General features: G+C 36.3%; 1 protein-coding gene across 6 annotated transcripts in view; it reads right to left on the bottom strand.

Annotated features, from left to right (window-relative positions):
• The window catches only part of LOC124137048 (neurexin-3-like), a 181,742-nt gene that overhangs the window by 10,036 nt on the left and 151,818 nt on the right, over positions 1 to 19,888 (bottom strand). For all 6 annotated transcript variants that reach the window (XM_048403877.1, XM_048403878.1, XM_048403876.1 and 3 more), the window contains 3 exons: positions 16,844 to 16,945; positions 8,632 to 8,728; positions 491 to 569 (listed from right to left, as the gene is read on the bottom strand). In XM_048403877.1, coding sequence (XP_048259834.1) covers positions 491 to 569; positions 8,632 to 8,728; positions 16,844 to 16,945 — 278 coding nt within the window. The remainder of the gene's footprint in view (positions 1 to 490; positions 570 to 8,631; positions 8,729 to 16,843; positions 16,946 to 19,888) is intronic.

Below are 19,888 nucleotides of genomic sequence, written 5' to 3'. Positions count from 1 at the left end.
TAGTCTGAACTAAGACCATTCAATCTCAAAGACATGAACATTGCCAACATTACCTTGATACACATGATAAGGCAAATGATGATATGGGAGGAATATTTCAACATCGTGACTCCTCAGTCCTTGCTAGTATACTGGCAGGGTACAACGTAGGAATTTCCAAAAGCCCTCTTTTGAGCTAAATCGGCAATTAGAAGAGTCCACTCTGAGAGAGACACAAAGCTTGTTGATGTATCGTCAACAGGCGCCAAGTACAAGGTAAGGACGAGCCTTCAGCTAGTGTACGTGGTAGGACAGTCCACAATTAGACTCCCCCGCTGCTGCTGCTAGTGCAAGTTGACAGAGTCTCTGAATCACAATGCTTATGAATATTTCACAATCAAAATGATAATGCGAGAATGGCAACTTCCTTTGAAAGAGCTACCTACAGAAGACAACATGTTGCATCAATAATTCACTACTGGAAATGGCCATAGATTGCTACTGCACTTACCCTGAACCCCATTGTTGATTGCATTTCAGACTCGTCTGGTATGGTGTTCCTGTTTTTGTGTGTCTCAGACTTCTTTCCGCTGAATGAAAAATATGTTTCCAAATTGTTAAATCAGTGAGATTTGTATAATTGCACACTACAAAATTCAAAGAAAATATATTAAAATGTCTATCACATCTCTACCACAATTGACTTGCCTTTGAATGTGTTTGTGACAGGTGCCACCAGTGAGGCCAGAAAGAACACCTCTTCGCAAACACTTGGTATCATCACTATTTGAAAGTGATTCATAAATACATGCTCAACATATAGTCGGAAACATACAAAGGACTATTATTTTATTAATGATTATGATTATATCAATCATTAATTATTATTATTAATCGTATGATCATAGAAATGTTTTTGTCGCTTTTATTCAAAATACTCCTGCCTCATTCTTATAGATTAAATTTCAATTTTAATATTCTAAGATGAATTTTAACTTCAAACAAATGTTCAAATGTCAAACTATTGATTCCCTATATAACTCTTTGTAATTATCTTGAAGTTCTATTTAGTCAGAAATAAAAATGAGTCAAGCCAATCACTCAAAAAACTATTGATATTGAGCATGTATGTTTGGTAGGACTATGTTATTAATATAGAAGTTGGTTGGTTGGTTTGTTGTTTTACGCTGCACTCAGCAATACTCCAGCTATATGACGGCGGTCTGTATATAATCGAGTCTGGAGCAGACAATCCAGTGATTGATATCATGAGCATCGATCCACGCAATTGGGATCGATGACACGCATCAACCAAGTCAGCGAGCCTGACAACCCGATCCTGTTAGTCACCTCTTCCGAAGAGCACAGTCGCCTTTTACAGGAAGCATGGGTTGCTGGAGACCTATTCTACCCCGGATCTTCACGGGTGTATTAACATAGTAAAGAAAGATGGGAACACATATACTGATTTTCTGTTGGGGACAATAAAATAATGTGAGGCATGGTGCTTGTTTAGTTTTGAGACAGGCAAGGATGAAAATCTAACAATCAATTGCTTAATGTCTGATTTTTTTGTTATGTTTTTAAGAATTCATGTGCATATCTATATTTAGTAAACGAAGTCTTGACACATATTAATGTTATAGTTGAATAATAGTAATGCATATTTATCTGATGTCTGGAAACAGGTCAGTGGCTTTGTCAAGTTTTGGAATTACTAGGTCAAACTGTACAAGAAAAAACATTTCTGAAAATAGAATCTAAAGTCAACTCGTCATAACGCAACTGTCAAAAGGACATCAAACTAGCAGAAGTAAACACTAATACAAAAGAGTATGTAGAGTAGCATCCAACAACCCTGAATGAGGTGATCTTATAACCATAGTGAAGTGAATTGTGCTAGTGCCAGTCAGCAATAGTCCTGGTTTATCAGACAGGCCTTTAAATATTCAAAGCGCACATGTGGTTGATACCATGAGCAACAATCAAGTCCCTCAGGGTTTCCAATCTATAGTAATGTTGCTGCCATTTTTATGTTTTGTTGATTACAACTCTGTCAGAGACATTATAAACATTTATTGTTGATACAGAGCCTGATAAAGTCTCAGTCTAGCCTATTATTGTTTCACTGTAGACGAAGGGTTATGTGAAAATATGTTAATGTGGTTTTCAAAGGAAACAACATTGGTAATAAATGCAAATTTGCATCAGTGTCAAATATCATAAATCCCCATTATAGACATGTTAATTGATTGATTTTACACCAACATAGGTTTAATAAACAAACTTCTTATACAATACATCTCCTACATATGCATGGAATACATCAAAATGATACCTCAACTATGCACTTATTTGCTTTGTTATTTGTTTATGTAGTGTTATGTACCATGGGCATAAACTACAAACCAACTTTGTCAATTGTCATTTGACTCAAGATCTACACAAAAACATTCTGCACAAAACATTTTCACACTTTTGCTAAAATCTCAACCCAAAATGGTCCTCATATCTCCATTCAGACAATTTCAAATTCTATTCCCTTTTCTCTTATTCAGTTGTGCTGCATCAAACCCATCTCCAATACCCCGAGAATGAAGGACATAATAAATTGAGTAAATCTCAAGTTCGCAATGATCGTAATATTGAATCTTTGCCCAAATAGCCTTCCAAGACATGGCCATGGCACAATAAAGTTGAATGACACTGAAGAAATCGATTCAAACCAGACGATATGATATCTATATTGAAGGTCTTGGTGTGGCTCATATACCGATACAAAGGCATAAAAATTCTAAAGGACTGACAGTTTGTGTTGAAGAATCTGAATTGCTCACAAACGAAGAGTTTTCATGTATCAGTGCTGACAGTGGAAAGAGAGAGGTATCTCTTTGATATCAATACAGGAAGCCAGCACACACACAGTCAGAATATTAATCATACTAAAATGTGTTTTCCCCCAAATATTATCGAATATATTTTCTGTGCGTAAGTGAAACCTGATTTTTCTTATGCCATTGCAGACCCCTCAAACACACTCATCAAAATTATTTCATTCCTTGAGAACTGAAAATCTGTCATGAGGTAGAAGAAAGCTGAAATGCCTAGAACCAAAAAGGTTTCTGTTCAAACATTGGAATATATACAGGGTAATACAGAAACAATGATGTAATTTACTACACCATTCTCACATGTGATGTTATAATTTACTGTAATACTGAAGTTAAATAAAGGCATCAATGGCTTTTAGGTATTTGTATTTCTATCTGTCACAAGAAGAGGACAAGAGTCTCAACAAAACAGATACAATAAATTCAAGGGCCTCCAATAGTGAATCTCTGTAAAGTTATACCAAGTGTTGGGACACATCTGAGCATGTATGTAATAAAATATATGGTTTCGAATTCACAGTACTGCACACATAGCTTGACATTCAAACATTATCTAATACAAACTTTAGTTGACCTTTCATAAGCAATGTGAAGGCATCAGGTTCCAGAGCCTTAAATTTGTCTCTAACACATCGTCCGTTACGTTAAAGGTCAAATACTTAAGCCATTTTTTATCTCATTTTAACAATGTGTATTTTCTAAGCTTCAAACACAAAACCAAATAAAATCAAAGAAGCTGACACAAGCATATTTTGAAATAATCCTTTGCTCTGCCAATATAATAACAGCCAAGGGTATTAGAAACAGGATTTACAACTGCAACATCCAAGGCGATAGGATCTGTTGAGGAGCACATGTCTACTTGAAAGAAATCAATCAGATGGTACGAGAATATTGATCCCCGAAATCAATAAAGTAATCAAGACCACCAGCGATGAACAACAAAGTAGATTACAGGTCTTCAACCTTGACATTGGGCAACTAATGTGCAGCAGAGTTGAATGATGGGATGTGAGTAAGAACACAGCTCTCTGCCATGGCTGAGACATGTTGATGATCAATTTCCTTGTCTTTAATGATACACTTAGTTTAACAACACTCATACTGTCTTTCAGTTGAGTTTTCCTGTTCAAATTTTGTAGGGGTTGTCTCCATTGATGGTTGGAAAAGTGGAGCTGGAAACACAAAGACTGGCTTTTATTATTAATCAGGTTTTCGAGAGTTTACTGGTACTAAATCAAGATCATAATGACACAGTGATATGGGTCAAATGCAGCATAACAGAATCAAGGACAAGACACTCAGACTTGCAAGATTTTGAAACCATATTTGTTCAAATAGCAATTTCATTCTATTGGTATTATTAGATATAAAATATTTAACACATTCAACATGTTTATAAATGTGATCATGAGATATGAGTCAATTTATCTGATACAGTATTGTATCCCGATATAAGGCCCAGAATACAATACATTGATTTACAACCCCTTTATCCTGATACATATGATACATTACATTAAAAGGTATTTTGGTGTAAAAATGTGAATAACAGAAACTGTACAACAACCAGTATATGCAGGTACTCTAGTATTTCCTAAATGACTGCAAATAGCATGACATCCACAGTGCCCCCTAGCCTATATGGTTCTGCCCAACAGTATCCCATCCTGATCTCTGAAATTTAGAAACAAATGATTCAGGGTTGTGATTCACCAGCAAAGAGATTGACAATCAACTTGTGAAATAAAAGTGTGTATCGCATTGTGGCACCACAGGATCATTACAACACTAATGCGAAAATATCGTTTTTGTTTTGCCAAACAAACTACGTGTGACAAAGTATGTGTGTAAAAACTATGTGTGTCATGATACCCTTGCATCAACATATGATATGCACTTGGCTACTGGAGTGGAGAAAGTGGCCATAAAAACCCGAGACCACCATAGGGAGAGCCCATATATCATAATATTATTGACCAGTTTGAAAAAGCTTTTGATTTGATTAGTTTTCTCTGTGGTTTCCATTAATGAATCCATGCAGAGATATTTGGCAAACAGAAGACATCTTTTGAAACAGGTCCAACAAAATTACCAGACCTTAGCGTCATTGCCTGATTTTACAATGTTAGAATAACGGCTGACTGAAGTTGTATTACAGCATTTTCATATATGTAACATTGCCTGAAAACATTGAACACTCAAAAGTAAGCCTTGAGCTTTTATAATTCTTAAAGGCTTTAATACAAACAGACCATCGACATAAGTAAGATAACCTTGTTTCTGCTTTTAGTTCTGTATTATTTAGGTCTTGTAACTATTCAGACAGGTTAACTTTGCTAATTTTATTTCTGTAAGTACATCATACGAAACAACAACAAAAACAATCGATGCATCATTGGTAATCCTTTGAACACAACATGTACGCCTTGTAAAGAAGCTACAAATCTAGTTGTCTGTGTCCAGTCTGCTCCATAGTAAATACGCATTTACACACTAACAGTTTACAATGTTAATATTACTCTAGAAAACGAGACAAATCTTTACTGAAATGGGAATAGGATCCCACCTAAATGCAATGAGCAGCTATTTGTTCATAACTTCATAATTTGACTGTACATGGCTTCCCAGTGAAACATGGATATGATATAAAAAAATGGATACTGCAGAAAGGGTTGTTAAATAATTTAAAAAAATAATAATTTCAAATTTCATATTATTTATTACTAACACTTTCAGGTAAATGGTAGACATTTAGCAAGAAAATACTATTTTGAGCAGGATGTAGTTTTAAATGTTTGTCAATGAAGTATGTTTAAAGTACTCTGTAGAATAGTGTAATCTTGGCATAGCTTCCCCTCCAATCTGAGATGTTATGATTGTATCCACTGATAGTCATTGACTCTCCAGCTTAAATTACCTTTGGGGGTTGATATCTCAGCTGAGCACTGTTATATAGGCCAGTAATACTGCTGACTACACCATAACACTCACTTGTACGAACATACACAGAAGCACTTTTGAAACACTTTTATGAAACTGTCATGGATGGTCAAATTAAGACATTCTGTTGATACTAATATGATTTCCATGAGTTTCTATTTCTATAAATTCTTAACAATCTAATCTTCGTGGAATATGTTTTTCAGCATAGATCCTATTGCCATTGAAATGCTTTACAATAATTACTTTCAGATTGAGAAAAAAATTGAAGCATTTCAAAGGGGTAGCATGCATTATTGAAATAGTGATGACCTAAGGACATATATTAATTAAGACACGAGTGAATGTTTTAATTGGATCTTCCTTTTTTGTAAAAGGGTCTAAGAACTCTTTATCGATTAGTCTTTTTTTGGCACTGCTCGTAACGTTCTCATTACCATTTTTCGCATTGCCTATTTAGATCTAAATCTGTTTGTGACCCACTCTCTTATGGGCAGGAGACATTTCATTTTCACTATTCAAGAATATTTTCAAGTCTTGTTTATGCAATATGATTCAATAGATTTTAAGACTGCTACTGGTTTCTCTAGGTTATGGTTAGAGAAGTTCACTGAATATTGTCAGTTCTTTTGTTCCTAAAGTGACATTCAACACCTCAATAATTTCAAATCTTTCCTACATAAAACCCAACTTTCCAGAAGTCAAGGGCACATTCACATACTTTTTGTTGCATGGTAAAGTTTGAAATCCTTGTTGTGACTATGAACTATATACTATGACATCAGGAGGAATCGTATGTAACAAAAACAAAAGGTTCTAAATAATTCAACTGAAAATAACTTGGATATGATAGATACAAAAACACAAGTTTTCCTAATCTCAATTCAAAAGTAAAAAAAGAATAAGATACATATTTAGGATGCCAGCTATCTTCAGTGTATGGGAATGCTACTTCCTTATTACAGTATCTATAATTGTTCGGGGGGCGGTCGGGTAACCTAGTGGTTAAAGCGTTAGTTCGTCAGGCCTAAGACCCGGGTTCGATTCCCGACATGAGTATGATGTGTGAAGCCCATTTCTGGTGTCCCCCACCATGATATTGCTGGAATATTGCTAAAAGCGGCGTAAAACCATACTCACTCACTCACTCACTATAATTGTTCGGTATTCACTGTCAGGGTGATGACATACTCTCTGATAAAGCATTGCGGAGAGTGATTGTTACAATGCTCTAGTTATCCAGACCAATGTGACATGAACATCAATTATTCATTGCTGCCACAACAGTAATTTATAACAAAATAGAATTCATCATTATGTCTCAATTTCATGCCATTATTTTGCAGTCAAGCTGATGTTGAATAATTTAGTTCATCTCAGAACAGGATTGGTTTGAATTCTCTACTGAAGACATGTCCACTCATCAAAAACACACTTGTTAATCACAAAAAGATAGTTTAATCTTATGACCTTGTCTCAGACCTCCACCTTTACTCTCTGGAATCCTGGATAAAAAGTATTATTTTATTCATGAAACAATGCTTTATTCATCTGTTCACAACTAGTTTGCAGTAGCAGTGTATGGATAATTAAAATATAAACATCTACATTTAGGAAAAGTATTAAATGAACCTAATCTACACCACAAGATCTATAGATAGTGATTCATAGGTCAGAATATAGGTCTCAAACATCTTATGCTTGTTGTAAGAGGCGGCTAAATGGATCGGGTAGTCAGACGCTGTGACTTGGCCGTTTGGAAGTCATCATATCCCAATTGCATGGATTGATGCTCATGGTCTCAATCACTGGATTGTCTGATTCAGACGCCATTATTTACAGACTGCTTTCATATAGCTGGAATATTGCTAAGTGTGGTATTAAACAACAAACACCACCACAAGATCGAGAGGTAAAGGGTATTTTGTCAAAACCAAACTCTGATCACTGTACAATTCGAGCTTAAAGCAAAAGTGAATGTACAATCAACCGTTCAACCAGCTTTACCAAATTACTGTGTACTGATGGAAAAACCATTGAACCAGCGCCCAAATCCAACCTTGCAGAAGACTAGTTCTGTTTACCTTGCTTCCCGTCAACACCTTGCCTTGTCCTATCATCATGAAAGTAGACATACAAAATAAACCAGCCTGTCTTCATGCTAATGTCCAACCTGAGCAATGTCTGGAGATGACCATTCTTTTCGTCAAAAAAACAAACATGTACTCTGACAGACTGATCATTTATTATAGGGGTGTAACATTTTTTTCATGACCCACTCCCCCCTCTCCCCCATTTACATGTTACATGTTTTTATGACTCACCCTAACATACACACACTCTGTCTCTGTGTCAACATCAAGTTTTTATTTATATTAAACAATCTTTAAATGTAAAAAAAATAAATTTTAAAAACAAAACTGTGTCATGTTTTCATTCCCATCCCCTGAATCTCACACCCCTATAATATAAATGACCTGTCCCTAAACGAATGGCTAAGTGAACTGCCATACCCAAGGTCTCTAAAGGAACAAGCCCCTTAATATTAACAATCCTTACCACATTGAAACATTGAATTTTTTTTTTTTAAATGAAAGGAGAAAAATGCCCCCAAATAGCTACTTATTTGCCTACAAATTGATTAGTGTAGTCAGACTTTCCTGAGGCTGAGCAGGGCTGCTCCTGATGGGGAGACAAACAGTATGTTAATCTGTCTGCCTGCATCAGATGAGTCACCAGTCATCATGTCACTTGCTTACCCAAGTGTATTCTGTACCTGACATGTTGGTTTTTTTTCTGCTGACAACAGCAGTCTCACCTTTCTTCCTCCTTAAGCCGTACATCGCCTTGTATATTTATCCTGGAATCCCCTTCCTTGGCTAGATCAAGTATCCTCATGCTGTTCAGGACAAGACCTGGGGAAGAGTAGGAATATCCTGGTTAGTTTGGAGGATTTAATAATGTAGGGTGAGATTAATATACTGGACATTTACACTGAAGATAATCTAGGCATCAAATACAAATTGCCCCCGTTGACCACTTCATTTTGAAGAAATAAAGTATTGTTTATACCAGATGTTTGATTATCTAGCAATTTACTGATGTTGAACCACAGTCGGCTTCACCTGTAATGAATTAAATGTTGTTTTATGCCGCTGTAAGCAGTATTCCCGCTGTATCACGGCAGAGTGTAAACACAGTGGGAACCAGTTATCTCAAACCTAGTTGGACGATGTTGTAACTTTAAAACATCCAGACATTAGACGTAGCGAGGAATGGACAGCCAGACAGATCAAGTACCGGTAACAGTATTTTAGGTCCATAGCAATATGATTGCATACATGAAAAATTAAGCACAGAACATGTGTATTCGTTGACAAATTGAAATGTATTTTGCAGGCAATGATCATAAACAATTTTGACAAATTATGTACAGTGTACATCTCACAATAGTGAGAAAAGCTTATGTTCGAAATTCATATATATGTAGTCTGTTCACTTAACGAAAACAACAAAGTGTCACGCTCGCCTTAATCTTAATAATTCACTGCTTGGATGTTGTGAGTAGCTTCATGCAGCTCCTTTAATCCGACTTTTATTAACACCTTTTTTTATGGAACCAGGAAGTGTTTTGTAGTTTTATTTGTCAATAATGATTACCTTTCACAATTGGATGAAAAGGCAAGTACAGAATTGGTTGAACCAGTTCAATCTGCACTGACCTTTAACGCCGATGTTGTGCAAGGAAAAGGTTCTAGATATATCTAGGAGAAGTGCTGACCATTATGAGGAGTGCTTATTTGCGCTTCTTCAAAATGTGGGACATGCAATTTTTTAGATAAAGGTGCAAAATTCTAAAGTAAACTAAAAGTTGGGACCCAGTCCAAATTTTAGGATAGCACTATGTATTCTTATCTCGAAATTGTGATAAGCTATCAAATTTATATATATTTATGTAGTGAGGCGGTTAGGACCAGAGAGTAGGCTCTAAATAACGGATCTCGATATAAAAGGTCCAACTGTAATTCTCCTGTAAGTTGCATACAACAAGCATAGGGTGCATGGGCCCATTCAATATCAAAGGATCCCAGTAGGAACTTCCATAAAAGGGTAATATATAAGGAGTATATATATTTAACAAAATATATCCAACAATTCTAAAATTGTCATCACACAAAACTTATGTCAAACTTAAGAAGGCTAAAACAGAGTAAATTCTAATCCTTAGGCAATGTTCATGACAACTGTGAATTAAGAATATTAAGTAAGTTTGATCGATTTTGTGAGTATTAGATTTCAACTGATTTCTACAGACGTCATATGAGTTGATCATATTCAGAGATGACTGTAGATAAAACGGGAAGGCACACTCCAAGTACAAGGGCAGATTTCACGGGTGGCCCAGTCGCCTAGATTCGCTTGCAGAGTTGCGTCGCTCGGACATGCCCGAAACCTATGATTGTGGGTTCGAATCCTGGTTCGCCCCAATTAAGTTTCTGGGTTTGTCAGCACCATGCTTGTGGATTTCACTGAAGTGGTAAATGTCTGAGACCTGCATCACTTTGGACTTTCCTTCCACATTAAGCTGACACTGCGTGATATAACTGGAATACTGTTAAAAGTGGCGTTAAACCAAACTCACTCACTCACTCGCTCTGATTGAATCATACCTCATATCAGGCTTTTTCTTTTTGTCTCATCATGAAACCATGTAAACATGGCAACCGAAACACCAGTTCTCTCATAAAGAGATTATTATTGTTGTTTTGTTTGTTGTTTAACGTTGCACTCAGCTGTATTCCAGCTATATAAAGGCGGTCTATAAATAATTGAGTCTGGACCAGACAATCCAGTGATTGATATCACAAGCATCAATCCATGCAACTGAGATGCGATGACATGCATCAACCAAGCCTGACCACCCAGTCCCATTAGTCGCCTCTTAAGACAAGTATAGTTGTCTCCCACAGCAAGCATGGGTTGCTGAAGACCTTTTCTAACCTGGATCTTTATGAAAATGAAAATGAACATTAGAATATGAGCATCTGTAGAACAGCAACTGGGATGCTTAGATTGTATATTCTGAATAGATTGATGATACCGAATAGTGTTACGGTGCTTAGAATTGTGATCCAAGGATATGGAAAGCATATTCTGATCTGTTTCCATGACAACCATTATGAGATAAAAGGAAGTAATTATCCAACTTTACTTATACATCAAATACATGCAAACTGCAATTGTCTATCCAGAACACAGTATCTTATTATTAAAAAACACACCATAACAATACTAATATGTAATAGGACTACTTTCTTACTGATGAATAAGGCAACACTCTTTAATAGTTTGGTTTAAAGGGTCATCTGCGGTAGGAACTACCGCACTCTAGTGGGCGGAGCTTATACGAGTGATCTGACAGGTCAATATGACGTCATGATAACACACACATTTCATTGGTTAATGCGTAAACGGGTGATGTCATGTAAAACACTGAAACTGAAACACCGCCACCTTGCGGTCTATTTATAGTCAGGGTGGGGCTTTAAGGATCATCTGACAGCAGATACAAGACACTGACCAACCGATTAATGGACAATCTTTTTCAATTTGTCTTCCTATCCCTTACCCAGTAGGTGTGCTGCTTCGACCATAAAGTGATAGTTCATGTGGTGTTACTGCAACACTTATAGATGGTTAAACAATGTAGCCTTATCCTTTATCTATAATGTTGTATGGACAATATGCATAAGGGTCTTTTAGTACAATCATTCAGCATGGATACAGCTTTTTGGAAGAGGAGAGGTGAAATTTTTTATCACAAGGCTGCCATTATAGATCTTGTTGAAAACATATCATCAAATGACTTAGTAATGGTGCTGTTCAAAACATATAATCTCAGTATACCTGATCACTTATGAAATGTCTATATGCATAAATGTATAGTATGATCTGAATAGCATGCACACACAAACACAAACACACACACTGGAACTGCATATGAACAATCATATATCAGTGGTCATGTCCTGCAATATGTTCTGTGCTGCAGTGCCACATCAGGGTTGGAAATCAGAATTCAAAGGGCTATTCTGGATGTTTGACTCCCACACTTGTGAACATGCAATGTTGACACCCCCTGCCCCTTTTGGAAAATATCATAGGGACCCAACTCATTTGGTTATTGAAGTAGTAGTGTATAATGTCAAGGAGATTCACTCCCACACCCACACCCACACCCACACCCACACCCACACACTCAATAAATGTTGAAAATTAATAGTTTGCCAAAAGAGAACTTCAAATCACTCAAATCCTTCTTGGTATTTATAATATGGGTGGTGGATTAAAGGTAATAGGGATGGTTGGCAGCGGGTTTTTTGCCAATTAGTTTTCAATTGCATAAAAGGAAAATATGATATGACTGTTGGAAATGCTACATTTAATATGGACCCGTGAAGATCCGGGGTAGAATAGGTCTTTAGCAACCCATGCTTGCCGTAAAAGGCGACTTTGCTTGTCGTAAAAGGCGACTAACAGGATCGGGTGGTCAGGCTCACTGATTTGGTTGATACATGTCAAACAAACAAACAAAAACATTTAATATGGATTTTGTTTGTGCAATTTAAAGGCCACTCACAAAATACACTATTTTTACTAGCAAGTTAAATAAATAAAGAATTTATTCCAACCTCAAATGATTTACATTTCACTGACGTCTGGTACTTTCATCCCATTTATCATTGATCATATGACTACAGTAGATAAACCTCATTTTGAATTTCACCTGACCTTTAATGTTTCCATGTTCTAAAATGACTATTATTTTTCCAATTTGCACACAAACATAAATCAATAACGTTGTTCAATTTTTGCAATTTACTTCAACTGATATCTGCCTTGCACAATGTCATCAATATTTTATTGATATCTCTGTATACTTATGTGACTTCATGCCATTGAAGTCCATGGTATTGTGAAAAGATAATGTGCAATAGTTGGACATCTGTTGTGGGAAATAACACAAATGAAATAAGTTTGTATTATTTCATCGATGCAGTGTTTGTTACCTGTGAATGCCAGTTATTTTCTGACATAGAAAAAGCTAGGGTGTCTATTACCTTCTATGTGATAGTTCATGTTCTAGTTGCAGACTGAACAAAAGTTGCTATTCTAAACAATCAATCACTGCAATATATGTGTTTTTGGAAGAGGCAACAGAAAACTGTTTAAGCCTGCCTCTATCTTAATTTTTCTTTAAATATTTCATATAATTTCACTTTATATATATGATGTGTTTATTTTGTACTTATACCAAAAAAAGAAGAAGAAGAATGTTAAAGTATTTTTTTTTAGGTGTTACTGTCTTGACAGTATAAACAGCACACATCTTAAACAGTTTTAGCCTTATATCATGACAAATCAATTGTATTTCAACTTACTCTTAAGAAATCTCTTATTCACAAATTATAGACAACAAAATATTACCTAATATTTCAGAGTAACAACAACTGCTAGTTTCAGACATTACCACTTTTCACATCTTAAAATGTGAGCAACACTGTTTTGTTCTTTTGAAAATAACCCAATGTCATAAATATTGCAAAAAGAATTATGTGAGAAAAATGACAATTCCCTTGTGTTGTTTAGTATTGTTTGTCAAACAATGATAAATGAATCCAATATCTTTGGGTATGCTGTTCACTTACAAAACTTTGATGCATGTAATATTTATATTATCAAGAAGGTTGAGATCATCTGTTACTCCAAACGTTGAACTTCACATATGATAAGCAAACACACAGAGAAAAGTTCTAAACAGAACTTAGAGTTCTAACTTGAATGCTTACTGTGACAGATGGGTCAAGCATGCATCAACAGCTCCCCCCGACAGCTCAGCAGGAGCTAGTTGCTTAAGTCAAGGTCGATGGTTAATTAGCCTTTAGCAATATTTCAGATTACAAGAAAAACCTAAAAGTGTCATTTGAAGCTTGAAACATAATTGTAAACCACTGATGGGTGGTTTTGTGTTACAAAATAATTTATCCACTGACTGGTACGTAGTAGAAAGGCCTACAGGACCATGTGACCATATTATTAAGGTCTCCTTTATAACTGACTGTTAATATATTCTATTATTTTCATGACAAAGAAAGATTCTAATACAGTATTTGCAAAATAACATTTAGTAACATATCAGGGACTTTTGAATGGCATATCTGGCAGCGAGATTTGTGAATAAAATGCATTATTTTTACAAATGAAAGCATAATGGTGTTGGGCATTACTAAACAGTATTTATAATTCAGCCATATATTTGTTTGTTGTTTAACACCACACTCAGCCATATTCCAGCTATGATGGCAGTCTTTAATAATCAAATCTGGATCAAACAATCCAGTGATTGATATGCGCACTGATCTTTGCAATTGGGATATGATGACATCAACCAGGTCACGGAGTCTGCCTACCCGATCCCGTTAGTCGCCTCTTACGACAAGCACAGTCGCCTTTCACGGCAAGCATGGGTTGCTGAAGACCTATTCTAACCCAGATCTTAATGGGTTAATTCAGCCAAATAACCATTACATATAAAGAAAAAGAGAATGCATATGACACTTCTCAATATGAACCAGATTAAAATCTGTCATCCAGTATACTTGGAAGGGATCAATACATTTTCCATTCAACTTTCTTGATTTGACCTTCTTGTCGGCGCTGAAGGACACTTGCGTCCGGTAATTTCTATCAGCTGAATTGGGTAACTTTGATCAAAGAATCACAAGTAGGTCAATGAGAGTTTGTGAATGAATCTACCGGTTATTGATTTGACCAATACTGGTTTAATATGATGATAGGTGGCCCATTTTCTGTAATGAAAATTTGTTGGTATTGTTTGTACTAAGTTTTGAGCCCACCATTACACAAAATGTGAAATGAAAAACAGATTGGGTGTATGTCTTCAGTTCATTATTCTTTTCTTTGCATTTAAACTAAAACTGCCCACCCCACACACACCCAATATACCTAACAAAACCCAGAGGTTTCCTTTGAGAGCAATGTTCACAGCAATAGCAGTTACATTGTAATATTAAACAATATAATGTCAAACAACAGCTTGGGATGTACACATTCAAATAATGCTCAGTGTATCATGATACTCGGCCATGATAAGAGCAATGATTTATCTGGAGTTTCAAACAAAGCGCCCTTGGCAGGCAAATTGGGATTTCACAAAAGTTAATATTAAAAATTATTTAGTATTTTAACATTGCATTCAATACAAAATTCACCTTCCTCTTTATTGGTACTGTTATCATGGACATACAAGTCAACTGCACAATGCCACATAATTAGGGATTTCTTGTATTCCAGTTTTGGAGTTTCCTGACAATTCCTGCAGACTTGGGATGAATATCGTAATACATGTATACCGAAACTAAATCGGAGGGGAAAATAATTAGTCATTCAAGATTTTAACTAGTCTATGGACTGATGGACTAGATGCCATGAGATCATCACTTTGTGCACATACAATTCTCTACTGAAAGGGTTTTGTCGCTTCATTTTTTAAATCAACCTATCGTAGGTATTGCATCAATAATTCAGGTGTCATCAGTCTAAGAATAGACTTAACTACTACCAATCTCCTGACAACTGGTTCATATTTCCCATATCAATAACATATTTTGTGATGAATCTTCTATGTGCTGGTAATACATATCTTCCTAAGTTTTAATAGACCCTATGAATGATATAGCAGGTGCCAATTTCACAACCTTCATCCATTCTCATGGCTCATTCTCATATCTTCATACAACCGCCTCCGTGGTCTAGTGGTAGAGCGGCTGACCGGAGAGCGAAAGGTCCGGGGTTCGATCCCCGACCGCGTCATACCAAAAGACGTTAAAAGATGGTACTTGTAGTAACCCTGTCTGGCGCTCGGCATTAAGGGGCTAAAACGAGGACTGGTCGGCTCGGGGTCAGTATACTGTGTCTGAGTGGGGTATTCATGTTAAACTGCGGCATGGTATCTCAGTGAGCTAGCACTATAAATCGGCCTCAGTGCGGACTAGTACAAGCAGCCACACAAACACACACACGTACATGCACGTCGCTATATAAGTGCAATAATCTTGGACACGGCGTTAAACCCCATTTCACCTCATATCTTCATACAAGACTGTATGATAAGAGGGACAACTTCAACTTTCCAATAGTCAACTTTCCCTTCATGTTGAGCAATATTCCAGCAGCTCCAGCCTTTGGTGTTTACATTTCGCAACTTTTGAGATACATGCTCTTTCTACCAAGGTTTCAAAGAGTGTCATATGACTCTAGCTCAACTTTCAAGGCCTCAGTAAAGCTTTCAAAGACATTTACCCATCAGTGACAAAAATGATATCCGATGCAATTCCCTATTTTGACTTGAACCATATGTTCCCATATTTTTTCGGGTGAACAATTGACTTGCCTTTGCATGTATTTGTGATGAGTGCCACTGGTAGGGAAGGACACGCTCACCTTTTTGCAAACACCTGGTATCATTACTGTTATATAGTGATTCATGATATAGTTGGAATTGTACAATCGACTCTGCTTTATGCAGAGATTTCTATTGGATATGGAAAGGGTTTTGTCGCTATATTTGCACAAAAAGACATCACCAATATTTATCAGTAAGTAAATATCAAAGAAATAATGAAAAGGGACCATGCAATCATATGCAAATTATCAATATATATTTTATTTGGGTAAACTTTCTTTAGGTTTCCATGGAGATTATACAATGTTGACTTCATGTAACTTATCCAGTTGGTATTGCAGAATTTCTGTATCTTGAAAACATTGGTGGTACCTAATCAAGAGTTATGTTTTCTTCAGACAACTGAGCTCTCTCTGTAAAACGACAGCACATTTATACCATTGTGTAAATTGAATATCTAAAATAGTGCTAACTGTGGTGTTAAAAAACACTCACTCACTCTCACCTCAGTGTCTCAGTATATAATCATTCTGTCACATCTTACCTGATATTGTTCCTTCGAAGGGTTTGATGAGGTTCCCATCTTTGTCTCGTTTTCCACCTATCAAAACCTCTGCCTGGTCATTGAACACTTCCAGCTGAGCGCCTGATTAGTCAAAAAAGAACAGAATGATGAAATCCCTTTCTTTATAAACATCTGTGCATAAACTAGATAACATAAACATATCAGCAAAATCTGAATACAGCAAAGATATTGGAAAAGTTTGATGAATAATTGGTACTCTTAATGTATGACACAAATCATGAACACTAAGTTTACAAATATTTCATTTTCTAAAAAAAGAATTGAAAAAAAGATATGTGTACTCATTTAAAAAAATCAATTTGACAAAATTTAAAAAGTAATGTAATGTAGTCATAAATGATTATTGCTTTTCTGTATGTGATAAGATACACCTCGGGTAGTCTGGGAAAGACCATCTCCTCAATACCCTATGCTTGTCAAACAGCTGACTAAAGCAAGGAAGGGGCATGGGTGGCCCAGTTGTCTAAGGCGCCACGATTTGCTGTGCAGAGTTTTGTCCCTTGGACACGCCAGAAACCTATGATTGTAGGTTCGAATCCCGGTTCGCCCCGATTATGTTTCTAGGTTTGTCTGCACCATACCCGTGCTCGTGGGTTTCACCGAAGAAGTAAACGTCTGAGACTTGCATCACTTCGGGATTTCCTCCCACATCAAGCTGACACTCCGTGATATAACTGGAATACTGTTAAAAGCGGCGTTAAACCCAACTCACTCACTCACTGACTAAAGCAGGGATAAGGTGGTCAGAATGTAACCTGGCTAATTGTGTGTCATTGTACCCTGACAGTTCCTATCCTTGTGTGAAGAGCTTGTGCTATCAACCACTTGTTTACCTAGTACAGATTTTATTATGTACAGGCTGCTGTAAAATAGCTGGTTGATTGCTGGCTCTGACATAAGACAACATTCACTCATATGATAAGGGCTATATATATCCTACACTTTCTATAATGCAGCAGGCAGTGGATCTATCTTTACAAACGAGAACAAGGCACTAAACCTTTTAAATTAATCTAACTAAATTAACATGACATTAAATGTTGATTGTGTCCACATTTTGAGTAAGCTATGAATTAGGGAACTTAAATAAAGATAATAATCATTCTTGACATCATAATTAGTGTTGACAAAATGATGCACTGATAGTGCTTGTGATAGATGTGTGTGTTGTGTTTCACTGTGATACACTGTAACTAAATCATCCCACACCATTGTTTCAGCATTGTTTAACTATTGTTTAAGCATTGTTCTCCACTGATCTATGATGTATTCAGATCTCCCTGGTCAGGCAATGTGCACAACAAGGCCATAGGAATAATCAGCAAACCAGAAATAGAATACATTTAATTTATTTGAGAATGACAGTGTTAAGTTTCGAGAAAAAAATTAAACAAATACCACGCAAACATGAAAACTTGTAAGATTACTCCAAAGCAGCCTGATGTGGGTTTATTGATTTTTAAGCCAAGTAATCCTGCTTGCGACTGACTGACTGACTGACTGACTGACATATTAAATATTTAATCCAGCTTCAGTAAGCAACAAACACTGTAATCTAGTAAGCCTGTATGTAATAAATTCCATATATGGGCAAACTAACAGACATGCTTATACAGGCTTACAAAATGTCATCATTTGTTGCCAGAGTGGGTTGTTTTTATAAAAAAAAAGCTTAACTGACCTAGTTCAGTTATATCTAGCAAAGATCTATTGAAATTAGAAATTGTCCTGGCTGCCTTGAAAAATAAACATAAACTCAGTTATTTGATCATGAACAGTTTTGTACTTTCAGAACTAATGCAGTCGATTCCATATTTGAAGAAATGCTAAATTTGACCCAAAGTTGTAAACATCTATGACCTTCATCACTAATGGCCTTCTCTAACATTAACCTGACACACTGTGTATTCTATTCAAAAGTCTAGTCACTCACTGTCAGGAATTCTAGACATTAAAATGATATACTAGTATATATGTAAACACGCAAGAGACTCACTTTTATGATTTTATGAGATAATGTAGAAATTGGCATTCAGAGTATCATCAGATATATGAGGATTATGACCCCATGTCCATTCAAGGGAATATCAATTACCAGGAGGTTAGAATATCAACTATTTTATCATTTCAGTATCAAAAACGTTTCAAATATCTAAAACAGCAATGCGACTGAATACAAAAAAGACTGCAAGATAATTCAAGTAAGATTTCATTGAATTAGACATCCAAAGAGTTGGATTTTGAAAAACGCAAAAGCCATTTGAAGCCAAATCCTATATTCCAGTGTAAATATTCCTCGAATATGATCCTTCAGAAAGAGGATTCCAGGATATGCCAGTGTCTCTGATTCCATAACTAGGGATAAATATTTGCCAAGCCTAGGCATATGAGATTTCCAAACATCAAAGTGGCAGCACTGTATTTGAGGAAACTCTATGACTGATTCAGAGTAAGGAGATGTAGTTCTGTATGCCTTCACACCATCGCAGATCAATAATTGGTCAAAGGTCAATAAACCCAATAATCGGGTGCATCATTCAATCACGGTTTGCTCTTTAACTTTTGCAAAGCCAGCAATTTTCCATCAAAATCAATACTCTGAGAATATTTGAATCAATTAAGATGTATCGGTTCCCGTGCCCAAGTGATCAGACCATGCATCAGTGCCCGAGTTTGCTGAAAAACATTGTCATGGAAACCAGAACATTAGTCATGTGGTCTGTGCAGTGTTAGTGGTTACCATGGCAACCTGTGACAGACAGCTGTCAATTACCTGGGTCGATGACTTCATCCAAAAGCCAGGAAAAGACTGTAGGAAGGCAAAGAGGGTGAAAATAGAAACTTCCCTAGGACTAGTTAACCCTCAGCTTTCCCAGGAGTAGAATAAATGCACAATATTCATTTGAGCAATTTAGAAACATGTGACATCAAGGTGTTTGCTAATTGATATTGATTTTTCTCCAAAGTGGACTTCAAAAGTAGAATTGGCGCCATTAGAAGAAG

Source organism: Haliotis rufescens, unplaced genomic scaffold (assembly GCF_023055435.1).
Source record: "Haliotis rufescens isolate VD_foot unplaced genomic scaffold, xgHalRufe1.0.p SCAF_3, whole genome shotgun sequence".
Classification (NCBI taxonomy): Eukaryota; Metazoa; Mollusca; class Gastropoda; order Lepetellida; family Haliotidae; genus Haliotis; species Haliotis rufescens.
Note: the sequence above shows the minus strand (reverse complement) of the source record. Positions and strands in the feature narration are given on the sequence as shown.